The 14,273-nt window shown below is 37.2% G+C and overlaps 1 protein-coding gene across 1 annotated transcript in view; it reads right to left on the bottom strand.

The window, feature by feature from the left end:
* CCAR1 (cell division cycle and apoptosis regulator 1) overlaps positions 1-14,273 on the bottom strand; it is a gene marked incomplete at its 3' end in the record, with an annotated part of 25,614 nt that overhangs the window by 6,686 nt on the left and 4,655 nt on the right. Inside the window, exons 2-15 of the mRNA XM_010017496.1 lie at positions 11,917-12,089; positions 11,277-11,321; positions 10,489-10,521; positions 9,309-9,502; positions 8,667-8,781; positions 8,391-8,583; positions 7,153-7,285; positions 6,681-6,842; positions 6,031-6,256; positions 4,654-4,767; positions 3,612-3,778; positions 2,667-2,877; positions 1,779-1,862; positions 986-1,171 (exon numbers count right to left, since the gene is read on the bottom strand). Of these exons, the coding sequence (XP_010015798.1) occupies positions 986-1,171; positions 1,779-1,862; positions 2,667-2,877; positions 3,612-3,778; positions 4,654-4,767; positions 6,031-6,256; positions 6,681-6,842; positions 7,153-7,285; positions 8,391-8,583; positions 8,667-8,781; positions 9,309-9,502; positions 10,489-10,521; positions 11,277-11,321; positions 11,917-12,089 (2,036 nt within the window). The remainder of the gene's footprint in view (positions 1-985; positions 1,172-1,778; positions 1,863-2,666; positions 2,878-3,611; positions 3,779-4,653; positions 4,768-6,030; positions 6,257-6,680; positions 6,843-7,152; positions 7,286-8,390; positions 8,584-8,666; positions 8,782-9,308; positions 9,503-10,488; positions 10,522-11,276; positions 11,322-11,916; positions 12,090-14,273) is intronic.

Below are 14,273 nucleotides of genomic sequence, written 5' to 3'. Positions count from 1 at the left end.
CGAGAAATATTAAAAGTTTTATGAGTATGGATAAAAGGCATGGCAGAGCTAGTGCTTTTTAAAGAAGCAAGCACAATCAAAGCTCCGTCTCCTAATGTTAAAGAAAGCCATGGCAAGAAACCTGAAGATAGTTGAAGTGCATCCAAGCTGCGTGAGAAGGCAGCAGCTGACAGAATTAGCAAGCACATAGCCTTTGCTCCCTCAACAAGGCTTACACAGATACATAAAATTTCAAATCATCCCATGTTAGTTAGCAGGTAATACACAAAAAGGCAGGTTTAAAAGCAACTAACCCACAATACATTCTCTGGACATTTATGTCCTTCTGTGGTTGAGCTTTGGCCTTACTGCACAGATCTTGTTTATCCTTAGGAAACAGCAAAACAGACTAAGTAGTACTGAAACTACCAACTGCAAAACTGAGAAACTTGAATACACAGGAGCGTTGTCCAAAAGCAAAAATTAAAGTTTCACAATAAGGGAGAACAAACCTAACCAAACCGTTAGCTCTGTGAAGAAACCAAACTTGGAGACACTATAACTTCCATAGGAGTAACCTGCCCTCCTCTTATTTCCACAATAATTCCCTAAGGCTTTATACAACTAACCAGCTGCTTTTCATGTAGGTTTAAAAAGTTAAGAAGTGTATTTGCCTGCTCTCAAGCAGTTTTTCTCATGAGTTTGGAATTTATTCTTCCTTACATTTAAGGCCCGATGTTAATTCAGACACCCTTAAGCGCAGCTGCACACTGCAGCTGATTTTGCTGATATAAAGAAATTCAAACTTGCCAAGATCTTGTTCCAATTCAGCATCTCAAGTTACAGCAAAGAGTTCCCAGCAGAGTCACCCAAGAACTACAAAATCCCAATACAACTGGGAATAGTCCTATACTTTTTATACCAATGTATTTATTTACACAAATGTTACACATAATAATTTATGTATATTTAATAAGACTTAAACCAAGTATGTCCAAAACCTAACCTCTCTGTCATCTTCGGATTTCCTATCTTCCTCCTCTTCCTCTTCTTTCTCAGATTTCTCTAGCTCCTTTTGCTCTTCTTTTTGTTCCTCTACTTTTAGCTGCTTTGTCAGTCGAGCTATCAACTGAGATTTCAGTCCTTTAGAGCTAAGAGTTCGACTTTCTAATTCTTTGCGAAGGTCATTCACCTGGTAAATAAAAGCTTTGTAAATGGTATCAACCAGTGGCATTGCAAAACATTTGATTAGCAGAAAAGGTGTAGTAAAAATTAAGAACACTGAACAGTCAACTGTATTTTTTAAATCTGTACTGAAAAACACTAATATTTACTGATACATAAACCATACTACATTTGAAGTTGTGTTCTCAAAGAAGCCCTTTTTAAAGAACTTTCCACAGGGGCAGGGAAGACATTTTACTACAGCAAATAGTTTATTTATTATTCCCTTCAAGGAGACATTTAATTATGTGTTGTGCCACACATTTTTGTAGAATTATTGCCTTTTTAAACTAACATTGAAGTATTTTAGACACCACATTTTTTAATGCAAGTGGATGTGACCAGATTACTGCAGAACTTTAGTTTTCTAGTTAATATCTCGTATGTGATACCCTTTAATTGTAGGAAGTTCAAAAGCTCAGCATAGTTTCATTTAGCTGTATTCACTTACTATAATCAGGAATCACACTTGCATACTGTGATATCACATCCAATACCTACAAAATCAGCAAGGTAAAACACTACAGAAGTTTTTTGTAAGAAATGGAAGAAAATTTAAGAAAAGTGTTAGTTACCTTCATTGTTTTTGGATCCAGTTTAGACCAGTGTGTAGGTGTAGAGATCTCTTTAGCTTCCCCATCATCCTTTTCCTCTTCATCCTGACAAATAAAATTTAGAAATTATCATTCAGAAAGCTTGAAAGCACTTCAGTTATTTTTAAATTCTGTTGCTGATCTGTGCAAGGTCACAACTGTTTCAGATAGTCTTCTCCTAAAGTTATTATTTAGACAAGTTCACACACACATTCTACCACTTTATAAATGATCACAGTGCCACTCAGCCAATACAAGCCAGATCTGCGGAACACAAAAGGGTGATAAGCAACACCACAAAGAATATTGGGGTTACACAGACACTGCTGGTCTCCATTAACCATACAGTGTGTGATCTTCCCCCAGATTTTAAATCTCCCAAATTACTCCTTGTTCAGTCAGACCTTCCCTTATTCCAAGATGTTGATCAGCCACATGGCCTGAAATTCAGATGTTTCAGACTAGTGTTTGTTCAATTTCAAATATCACAATTAGAACTGGCCAGAGGAGAGAATTTAGAAATTTTAGAAAATGGCAAAATGTTTAAAGACAGCTATTCGTAACTGCATCTCACTCAACAACTGGTCCCAGATTCCAGCAACTACATCTATGATAAAAAATTTTCTGCGCATCATAAGCACAATTCAATTCCTTTTGTAGTATCAGCATACACATTTAAAATTAGTGAACTAGCTGTAATAAAAATAAAAACCAACATCCACTACACTGCTGAAAGCTGGTTTACCAGTCATTGTTACCAGTAATGTTCCTCCTATGTATGTATGTTGTGTAGCATGTGGTGTGCATTTTGTGCCTGTGTTCCTGTGCCTGTGAGAAGCAGAAATAGAAAAAGGGATTAGCGTTCAGTGCCTGTTCTCCATCAGCCTCCTTGCGTTCACCCTGAAGCTTCTCGACCAGCTGCTGCTTGTATCCTCGGGAGAGGGTTTCCCACTCTGAGCGGGTGGGAAGGCAATGCCAAACATCCGGGAAAAATAAAACCACTGTCTCCACATGAGCTGGAACTGTACGCCCCTTGTGGGTCTCCTCAGGGCGATGGTAGCGAATCTCTGCAAAACGGTACCTGTTGCAAGGGAAGAAGCATGTTGGAAAAAAAATTCTACAATACATTTTAAAAAGAGCCTAGATCACTTGTAGCACATCAAGTAAAGAAACTTTGCTGCAAGACCTTGAAGTTTATCTAAAGAAAAAAATTATGGAAGCCATATTTTCTCTTTCGGCACGTTTGTAAAACGTATCACACTTGAAAAGGAGGAAAATCCACAAAATTCTTTTTATGTAACTTGTTGTTTAGCACATAGGTTTAATGCGCAAATAAAAGTGTTAAAGCACTTTAAATTTAGCATCCAATAGACTTTCCTCATATTAGTAAAACTTCAGTGAGTGTTAACACAGAACAAAATCTCAGCAAGAGAAAGTATGGCTATATAATGAACGGCTATTCATTTATAACAAAAGAACAATGAAATGAAGTTCTCTTGACGATCTTCTCCAGCTATGCACAAAATGAAAAATATTTTCAATGCACATTCATAAAAAAATTACAGCATAACACATCAAAATAAATCCAGAATTTTTAATTAGTTCTTAATGCAGTATTCAGCACAGTTGGCACCAATCAAGCTTATTACAAATCAGAACATCCTTTGAGTAGTTTACCTGCACTACCAAGAGCAGCCGACAAAGAAAAAAGTTTTTCCATTTCTTTTTCTTTCTTTTTTTTTCTTTTTTTTTTAAAACTTGGGGTAACAGACAAGTATTGCTAAAGTGGACTTTGCTTTGCAGTACAGTACTTACCATTGTGTGCACACACTTAAGTCAATCCCTGTAAGAGCCTTGCAACAACGAATAGCCGTCTTTATCAGCACGGAAGGGTCCTTTTCTGGATCAGGTCCATCCAGTGATGGGGACCAGTGTCCTCCAATTGCCATAGCTTCATCTTTGCCTTTCATACCCACTAAAAACTAGACAAAAAGAGTCTTCTGAATGTTCCCCTGCTAGGGATAGAGTCTCATTTTCCATAAGCACAAATAATACTTCATAGAACACACTGAAATCCGTGAGTAAGCTACCACATTATTTTGAAATCTGAAAGTGAAAGTCAGTCAAGAAAGAGTTCAGTTATTTTTTTTCCACACATTATTTCAGTAATGGAATAGGTTTAAAACATCATCACTCATTCTTGCTTGCAAGACTTTCCATCATGTTTTGCTTTACTGGTATAAGGCTTGCTCCTTTGCAATTAAAGCTTTCTAACACAGAAGACAAACAGCTACTCATTTTAATGGCGCCTTAATTCCAACACACATTTATAGAAGTTCCTGTTCAAAAGTAATAAAGCAAAGCTACAAAAAATAAGACAAGAACATTATAAATTCAAGTACTTCCGTTTACTTTAAAACAATAGAGTTTAATTGGAAAACAAGACTGTGATGTCCTGAAACACCACAACACTTATTGTTCGGTTTTTAACAATAGTTAAATTTCACTTCATACAATGGTTATTTAACTGTTGCTTCATTCGTATGCTCTTCACAGCTGTACCCTTAAAAAAATAGTCTAAGTGCTTGTAAAAAGACTAACAAAGTTAATAATATAATATAGGTTTCTCCAAATATCTACTGTTTTGATTTTAAGTTGAGCATGCAGTAAATATTAAAGCAGTGAAGATGGACCTCCTATAAACTGGAAAAAGGACTGACACATAAACTAGGCCGCCTCAGAGGGAAAACGAAGCCATCATTTAGCTGCCTACAAACTCCTCCCTTATTGCCAAGTATTTTAAAGGTCTATAACCAACCTTTATTGCCAAAAGTGTCTGGCATTGAAGCATATTTACCTTTACAAGTCTAGCGGGATGCTGAAATCCATCACGAAGTTCTTGGGGATCTTCAGCCAGAGCGCATGACTTGTGATAGAGATCTTCCATACTAGGACTAGCCATCAACATCACCTGTTGTGTAAGTCAGATCAGTCTTGTGAAGGTTTCCCACTATGACTGGTAAACTATGACCACTTGCAAACACATACATACCAGTACTTTTTCCTTAATGTTACAAAAAATCAGAACAAATAAAGGTAAAATAAAATTGTAGAACTGAGGATTAAAATGTCTGCCACAGACCAATTTCTCTACATCACATATGGATGCAGTGTGGGATCTTCAAACCAAACCAAACCAAACTGAATGCAGATAAAAGCAACATGCTTTGCATGTTATCGCTATATGCCAAATAACCTATACCAGGAAGCACACTGAGTACATTTCTGGTTTTGGTAACGTACTCCTTCCATTTTATCACAGTCACAAGGCAACTGACCAACACATTGCTCTGCATCCTCAAAGCATCCCATTACCCCAGTCAAATCTAACAAGGTTGCTGTATATCCTAAACAAGTTAGTATTATGAAATGGGATGCTATTCCTCAGTTACTAAATACATTTTGAAGTTTGACCTTCTGAAAGAGAGGTCTTGCTCTGCATCAATAGACTGAAAAAAAACAGTATGTCTGAAACTTGCCCCAAGGCTTCAAAAATTATATACACAGAAGGTAAGAAAAGTGAAGTTTTTCAGAAATACAGGGGTTAAAGGCAGTTGTGTTTCTAAAACTGTCTTTCAATGAAATACACTTCTAAAACAGATTGACCTAGAATCTCAGACCTATTTTAGTAAAAGTTTTAGGAAGACATTTTGACACTGAGGTCTTTTATACATCATTACAGCCCTTGATGCAGCATTTTTTGACATTCAGATAATCCCCATATGATCAATCTACCTTCCACAAAATAATATTGAGAGGAATCTGAAAGAAGAACAAAAATCACTAAACAGAAGAGCACAAACTGCACAAAAGGGACCCTTGAAGGAATAAAAAAGGGGCTCCGTTAACTATTCAGAACAAATCACCTAAGAATAACATTCAGACATCTTGGAGGAGCTGACTTTCTCTCCTATAATCAGATCAGTGCAACTGGGTGCAGAAAATGGAAGAGGCCTCAGTAAAAATATTTAGGACAGCTCTAGATAGAGAAGAACAAACTCAATTGCAGTCATGATTCTTCAAGCACTACATACTAGCTCTTTATTGAAAGGTTTAAAACCACTGTATTTTGCTCAAATTGTAGAATATTTTAAGTTCAGTTAAATTCACTTTTTCACCTTCTTGGTAAAAAAACTTCTAACGAATAGTCAAAATACTGGAAATCCATACAAACCTTTGCGCTGTACAGATGATCAGCATCAGGTGGATCAAGGACAGCACCGTTTTTATCTATAGGATCTACTTCTCTATGCATTACATAGAAATTACAGTAGTTTCCCAGCTGAAATGGTCTAGACATAGGAAAAGCATCCACCCATGTAAATTGAGCATCAAAGAAATCACTTGGGATATACAAGTTCTGGTAACGCCTCCTCAGCTCCATCATATCGCAGCTACGGCTGAAATAAACAATAGTATTTGAAAGATAACAGCAATAAAAGAACCATTAATAAAGGCACATAATTAAGAGGCATATTAATTGGAAATGCAGCTATTGTGTGTTTATTACTGTATGTATGTACATAAAATGTAAAGAGAAATATCTGAGTGTCATAGCTTAAAATCAAGTTAACAACCAAGTACTCCTGATTAAGGTGTCTGTGTATTAGGGAATATTTATAAAGGTATGCAGCAGCATGAAAAAATAACCACCTAGAAAACATTTATAGTAAAAGGTTCTCAGCTAGTACATATCTGATATTTCCTTAAGGTTAAGATCATAATTTAACACTCGCTACACACACGCGTGTTGATAAAGCTCACAGTAATCTGAGCCCACAATTAAAGTGAGATATAGGTAAACATCTGGCACTATAAACATACCAGTCCAATGAAAACTTGGAAAACTGAACCGTGTAACGAGGAACAACACGTCGTGGTCTTCGAGGTGACCTCTCCCTCTCTCTTCTAGGCGACCTCTCTCTGGAGCGTTTTCTCTGGGGTGACCTTTCCCGGGACCTACGTCTCTCTCGTTCTCTTTCGCGACTTAAAAAAAGCACACAAGATACAAATATTTTTGCATGCTGGTAACACAAAATGGTTTCCAGCACAACAGAAGCTAGACAACTCATAAAAAAGAGAGAAGTTCCTCAGAGTTTCAGAACACTGTCTCTTTACAAGAGAGACTGATCGTGCAATTCCTTCATTTCAGATCTAATATCTAATTTCAGATCTAGTACCTAATGTTAAAGCCATTTGTGCATATCACTGACTCACAATAGAGCAAGCTCAGCTCTGTTTGCAGACAGGTCTTTACAGAATGCTTTGATTGTAAGTCTAGTCTTCTACAACATACCTCCTGTCATCTTTTCGGTTTGGCATAGGGTCTCCTCCTCTGTCATTCCTCCCAGAAAATCTGGATGGTGGGTCTAATCTTCGAGCTGGTTGAGGCTGTGAAACTAGACGAACAGGGGGCTGTAACAAACCACCTGAAACAAAAATTTAAGAGATGATTAATACATAAAAGAAGACTAATACATAACAGGGGGCAACTATCTACACTTTACAAACATTGCTGCTTTACAGTTGTTTCACTTGTGTACATTTTCTAAACTAACTCTAGAGTCAAATAAATCTACTTAGAACACCGACCCCAAGAAACTCAAGAGACCTATGCTTTTATTCACCGATTCAAACTGAGATACTAGTAAGTGAAACTGGCTTAAGAGCATCTTCTTTTCTTTGAAAGATCTTCTTAAGAAGCTAATATAACATAAGCACATAGAAGCTATAGCTAAGCCTCTTCATTGAAAAGTCACTTGCTTTAAGTTAGATAACTACCTACTCACTGAACTAAAGAAAACATAAAGCTTGATTTTCAGGCTATTGATAGGTAAAAACAGTTAGCTTCCTGAAAAATTATTCTTCAATCAATTTATTACACTGCTGCACAATTCCCTAGCACATACTTCTGTTGTCTCAAGGTATTTAACCAACTGATTGTAAATGGAGCAAACATTACTAAACATCAACTAGGACTAATTAGATTGTAATAAGCATTTATCCAAAACAGTTCTGCTTTGGTGATAGCTTAAGATCATCTCCCTTTGCTTCTACTATGGCCAAGAAAAATTTTCATTTTATCTTATTATCAACTCTCTTACTGCTTCTTCAGCCATTCAAAGTTCAAGTGACCCCACAACCTTTGTTTTAGGTTTTTCATGTTTGTCAGTATTTCTTCTCTCAAATTCCAACTTAGCTAATAGAACACAGATATAGAAATAACAGTTCTAACAACACAACTGTGTGAAATATAAATGTAATATATTCTAATATAAGAATTATTACATTGATTTTGCTTTTGGATTATGAACAGAAGTCCATGGGGACTTCACTACCAGGTGACTCTTGAGCTATTGTAGGCAATGTGCCTTGCATGTAGCTGCAGGAAGACACATATTCAAACTGAAAATTTAATAGGGTCATTTCCATATTATTTAAACTATTACTTCAGTCTTCTGACTAACAAAACAAATAATCATCACACACTAAGCACTAAAAGGACCACACAAACTTTGCGTGCTGAAGGGGCACCTTTCTGCTGTGGCTGCTGCAGTAATGGCTGAGGTTGTGTCTGAAGCAAAGGTGTGATTGAAGCTGCTGATATCTGTGCCTGCAACAAGGACTGTGGCTGCGGCTGTGCCTGAACACTGAATGCAGTCTGCTGTGCAATGGGCTGAAGAACTGCTGGAGGAGTCTTCAGTAACGGCTGAGCTTGTGTCTGGTTCTAACAGCAGAAGAGAAAACAAATTGTGAGTGAGCTTAAACTAGAAGCAGTCAGCACAAGTTAGACCAGGTAACCCCACATACCTGATTTGGAAGTGTCTGGATCCTTTGTGCATTCCATTTGAACGGCATATTAGGATTGTAAGTAGCTTCTACCAAAACTCTGTCACCCACCTGAGGTGTCTTTCCTTTAACAGCACTGTAAACATAACAAAATGTATTGTCTAAGGCTTATTTAGCTAATTTTACATTTGCAAGTTACCTTTAGAGATGAGAGAAAGTATAAAAAGTTCATTAAAATAAAAAAAGCTTACAGGAAGAGCATTTACCCCCAAATTCAGTGAAAGTTCTACCTGCTTCAGCTCAGAGTATGCACAGGAATTTAATTCCCATCTTTGGCCCTAAAGTTCCCTAGCCAGTACTAAGTGAAGACAGGCAGATAGCAAGATATATGCATTTAATCACATACAAATTCTACAATTTCATATTCTAAGGAGCTTAATACCTTCCAAGACTCCTAGCTTTGGGCTTTGTATTAAGAAAATTCAAAAATTCACATAAAGGAACTCAGTCTATTAACTTATTTGACTATCTTACTTCCAGTATTAGCAGAAAACAATGTACTAACTGCAGGCACTATCGGTAGAGTAACAGAATGTAATAATCGAAACCTTTTATTTAGTGAGGTACCCCAGAGTACTTCTGTAGGCAAGTATTATATCTTACCTAAGTTGAAAAAAGACATCTTCATCCACAAAACCAAATGTATCATGTAGTTTAGTAACTACCCCAGTGAAGACACGCTGCTTTTGTGGCTGGGTTTGTTGTTGGCTTGACCGAGGTGCTGGATAAGAAACAGTTATCTGGGCTGCCGGTTGAGGAGTAGACAGGCTAAGACTGGTAGGTAGTGCAACAGCTGGCTGTAAGCAAAATAAAGCAAACTATAAATCTTATAACCAGCTAGCATACCTACAAGGAACAGTTCCTTTACCCATGTAGGTAGGAGTTTAAAATATCTCTAAAGCAATTATTCTGAATGGAGATTTTCAGAAGGTGGAAGTGTTGTTTGTAGATGACTTTTTTCTACTTTGAATGAAGACTGATTTTGTTTATCCTTTTCTTCTAAAAAAGTCAACTTCCCCAAAGTATGCACAGTCTGGGAGGGGTGGGGGGGTGGAAGAAAGAGTAAAGACTGCATTAGGGCTTACAGGTAACCCATACAATGGGCCTGAATAGGAGATCAGTTTCTAGCTTTGCCAGGAATACATGCTTAGGGCTTATTCTCCATTTCTATCCCAACTGTAGTGTTACAAGTCAGTAAAGGCTGAGGCTAACACAAACCCTTCCCTAACTCAGTAATTCAAGTGCTTGCCTTCTTAAAAAAGTAGAACATGGTAAGATAGTGTAGGGTTGGTGTATTTTTTTAAAAGCATGTTTAAAAGGTTAAGTTAAAATGAAAGGAGAGCAACTTAGTGTGTTAAATTGTTGCAAGTTTTAAACCTGTCAAACTGAGAAAGATTGTTTTTAAACCTGTCTATATACCTACTGCAATACAGTTAAAACAGAAGGTTAAAATTCCTTCTCAAAGGTAAGATTTTCCCAGTTGGTTACTCACTGCAAAACAGCCAAACACTTGAAGTTCAAACAAAAAAAACCAAAAAAACAAAAACCAAAAAACATAATCAACATACATATTCCCTTCAAGATTAAGGAAAAGTGGTTGCTACTAATTTTTGAAACCAAGGCAATGCATATTTTAACATCTGGATAAAATAAATCTGTACAAATTAAATGTCCATTTATATTAGTTCATTTGACAGATTAAAACTACTCATGACTTCACAAATTTGCACTATTGAATTATCTGTGTTTGGGGATGAAGACCAAACAATAAAACCAAACTAACCTGAGTTAAAAGGGTCTGCTGAGGTTGCTGCAACTTAAAATAAATAAAGTTATAAATTAATTTTATTTGCTTAAGGAAAGTGTACAATTTTACCTCCTCTTTACAAGTAAGAGTTTTTACTTAATCTGTGTCAGTTAATAGTCCTTTGCCGTTTGGTCATTTCAGCAGTTTGCATATGCATAAAATTGTGCTCATGTGGTTAATTTTAAGGTTGTATAATCCAGGTTTATTCAGTAAGCAGAAATGCTGGGGGTTTTGTAACTGAAAGATAATAGCAATACCAAAAATGTTTTGGCAGTTGAAAAAGCTTAAGTCTGTAATTTCCATGTCCTTTTATTCTTTTTCAAAACCTTGTTAAGTTCAAAGACCATAAAAAACCAAACCAACCAAAAAAAAAAACCAAAAAGCAAAAAAACCCAAAAAACAAAAAGCAAAACACCAAACCAACCAACCAACCAAAAACGTAAAAAAGGAACTTTTTGTGGACAGCATCTTTCCAGCAGTTAAAATACATGGCCCTGTTTAGAGTGAAGTTTAGCAGGAATCATGTAACATGGAATAGTATATATTTTAAATTTCCTTTTTGGATGAAGGTAGGCAGGCTTCCATTCTGGATACTTCTCTCCAAGTTAATGAACTTCAAGCTCTCTTTCACTACAATAAAGTGTTACTTAGTTTCTTTAACAACTTCCCATACAAGGATGATTTCAGAGACAAATCCTACAAGACACACAATGAACGTTACTTTTCAAGTTATTTGTGATGTACACAGTAAGAATCACACAAACCTGTTGCTGTACACTATAGAGAGTCTGCTGAGGTTGTGAATATTGCTGAAACAGATAAAAGCAAAATATCTCATAAACAGGAAGTATTATTACCCCAATAACATCAAATACAAGTTACCTGCTAAGCAAGTTTTAGCTAGAAACTAGTAACATTTAACAATTCTAATACAAAACATAACTAACAGTATCAACATATTACTTTCATAACAAATATTTCTGGCCTTTACAGTGGATTCTGATGTACTCTTTCTAGCTAAAATCACTAATTTTTGTTAAGCCTGACACTTAGGACAGTATCCAGGGCACAGCATGAAATCATGCAATATGCTATGAAAGATACATACAGTGATGGAAGATAGCTGGAACTCTAGATTCTTGGCTTAGGTGCAGCAGAACTCCTTTTCCCAAAAGGCTTTCCATAGCTAAAAGTCAGCACCTCCACAGCCAAAATTCCCACCTTCACAGACTAATACAACTATTGATAGCTGTAGACCTAAAATCCCACTGTTTTTTAAACCCCCTGATACTGCAGTGTTCACCATTTCCCATTCTGCTTTTCTCCTGGATACTTCAGCTTTATAAAGCCACAGTATTAAATTGTTAAAGTTCATACAGTCAATAGCAAATGCTTTTTCTTTACCTGCTGTAAAGCAGCTGCTGCAGCTGCAGCTTGCTGCTGTAAAGCAGCTGTCTGAGTTAGCTGATAGTTCGTTGGTGTTTGTGTAGTCAGGCCTGCTGCTGCCAATGCTGTCTGCTGGGTGTATATTGTAGGAGAGGCTCCAAGCAGCGATGGCTGCTGTACGCCAAGAGCAGCTGAAAAGAGAACACATTCAATAAGCACCAAGCGCAACTTCAAATAGCTGAGTTTTCTGACAGAAGAGATGCAGTATGTGATGCTTCACTCCTGAGTCAAGCTCATAAAGCACAGAAATCCAATTCCAAAATTCAAGGTAAAGTTTCACACCTCACTAGCTTTTCTTCTACATTAATTTACAAACAGTACGTCACAACAGAGGCACAGAGACCACTTAATTTCCTTCTCTCAAGTTGCTCGTAAGTTCATAGCTCTACAAGTTGTCATCCCCATCTGCACCCACCCTTAAGACATACACACACTATATTCTTTCTTGAATGTATTTCAGGTTGTAGATGAGGCGGGGAAGATTTTTTGCTCTGTTCTGTAAATTAATACATTTAATTCTATCTGAGGACAAAAGAAATCTTTACTGTAATAGCAGCTGTGAATCAGAGGCTTGTGGAACATGTCCTCTAAAAATGCACAAGGCTTTGCTTCACTCAGTATTGCCTTTGTCCCTGCGAGATCTAGATTTTGTACATATAGGGCTGGTAGCGAAGGAACAGCCTTATAACAGGGAGTTTAATCAGTCCCCATATATAGAGGGAGCAAGTCAAGCTCTCCCCAGCTCTTACAGGAAATGGTTTGTGCTGCCCTGACTCAAACTACCTGGAAGGACAGAATAGTTTATTTTATTGTCATATCAGCTTTTAATTAACTGCAGAAGATTAAGCAAATCACGAGGAGCAGCTACCCACATGCTATGCTTCTTATGCATGCAGTATTTTTTAACAAGATACGCTCAAGCCTTAGAGACAGAACTTTTCAGGACAAAGAGCCCTGCACAATGCAAATCTGAGTGAAGAACTGCAAGTGTATCTGGAAACCTGCTCCCTCTTTGGCAGGAGTTTTAAAAAAAGTTATCTGCAGCTGCATGAGCAAATATCACTTCATCAAGCTAACAGTCTAGTCCACATGCTTAAATAAAGCCAAAGAGAAACTCAGCAGGGAAACATACTGCCAGCAAAACCAGGTCAGCCAGCCACCTTCAGAACTAAAGAACATTCGAGTCGAATAAAGTTCCTTTCTCTTCCAAAGCCATTAGAGGCACAACAAAATGAAGAACAGATTTACAGTATTCTTCCTGCGGAGTTTATGCCCCATACTATTCTTACTGATCTAAAATGAAGCTGTCATTCCTGACCCAAGGATACACTAAGAGATTGCTTGTAGTTGCTGATTATCACCACAGAATATACAAAAATGCTGTATCCATCTCAACGGACCCTGGATAATGTAATCTTATCTACTACACTGTTCTTACCAGCAGAATACAATCTTCAGGAAACAAGTTGATGGCACTGATCTTACATGCATCTTACAATTTGGGAATGAAACATGAATGAAATATATGAAAAACAGTGAAAATCACCATCGCTGTGATCTGCATTAAATATTGTCACATAAAATAGTATTACTTCCTGGAATACTTACAAGTGAAACCAAGCATTCCCTAGCACAGTATTCCCAGTATTACATGAATTCTGCCCCTGGAAAATTCCAACATTTGGGTTTCTTTAGAAGCCAAAACTGAGGCTTCTTCCATGATAGGCCCTCCACATTCTTGATCCTCTTCCCTCCTGCTTGTCCATCAGCTCCAGTTTGAATGTGCATTTTTGACCATCCAGAAACAGACTCTCATCTGGAACCTTACCAGTACCTCCTTAAACAGACCTTTAAGTCTAATAAAAAGACTTCGCTGCTGCATCCTGGGACAACTTTCACTTTTCTTGGATAAACTACTAATGCACTGGTTATTTACCTTAAATCTTTGTCCTCTTATTTCCACATGCTAAGCAGAAATTCATATTAGCACTGAAATTCATTCACTTCATGCTATTACCTCTGAATGTGTTTGACTATGCTAGCTATTGCCATTCAGTCTGATGCTCTTTTCTAATGTTGTTCCAACACAGAGAAATGGAGTTGGGAAGTGTCGTCAAGCAAGTTTCACAAGCTCTCTCCTACATTTTGTACCAAGGACATCCACAAACAAAATATGCTTGCTCCCAAAACCAGCTCTTGGGGTTACTCCGCTCTTCATCTACCACCATGACAATTTCCCTTCCAGCAAACCCCATAATTTTCTCAAACGATTCCCAGCCCACCCTAAGAGTCTTAGCCCATTTTGTCCATTGGGG

The sequence above is a fragment of the Nestor notabilis genome, unplaced genomic scaffold (genome assembly GCF_000696875.1).
Source record: "Nestor notabilis isolate BGI_N333 unplaced genomic scaffold, ASM69687v1 scaffold30766, whole genome shotgun sequence".
Classification (NCBI taxonomy): domain Eukaryota; kingdom Metazoa; phylum Chordata; class Aves; order Psittaciformes; family Psittacidae; genus Nestor; species Nestor notabilis.
This window is presented reverse-complemented; position numbering and strand designations above follow the sequence as displayed.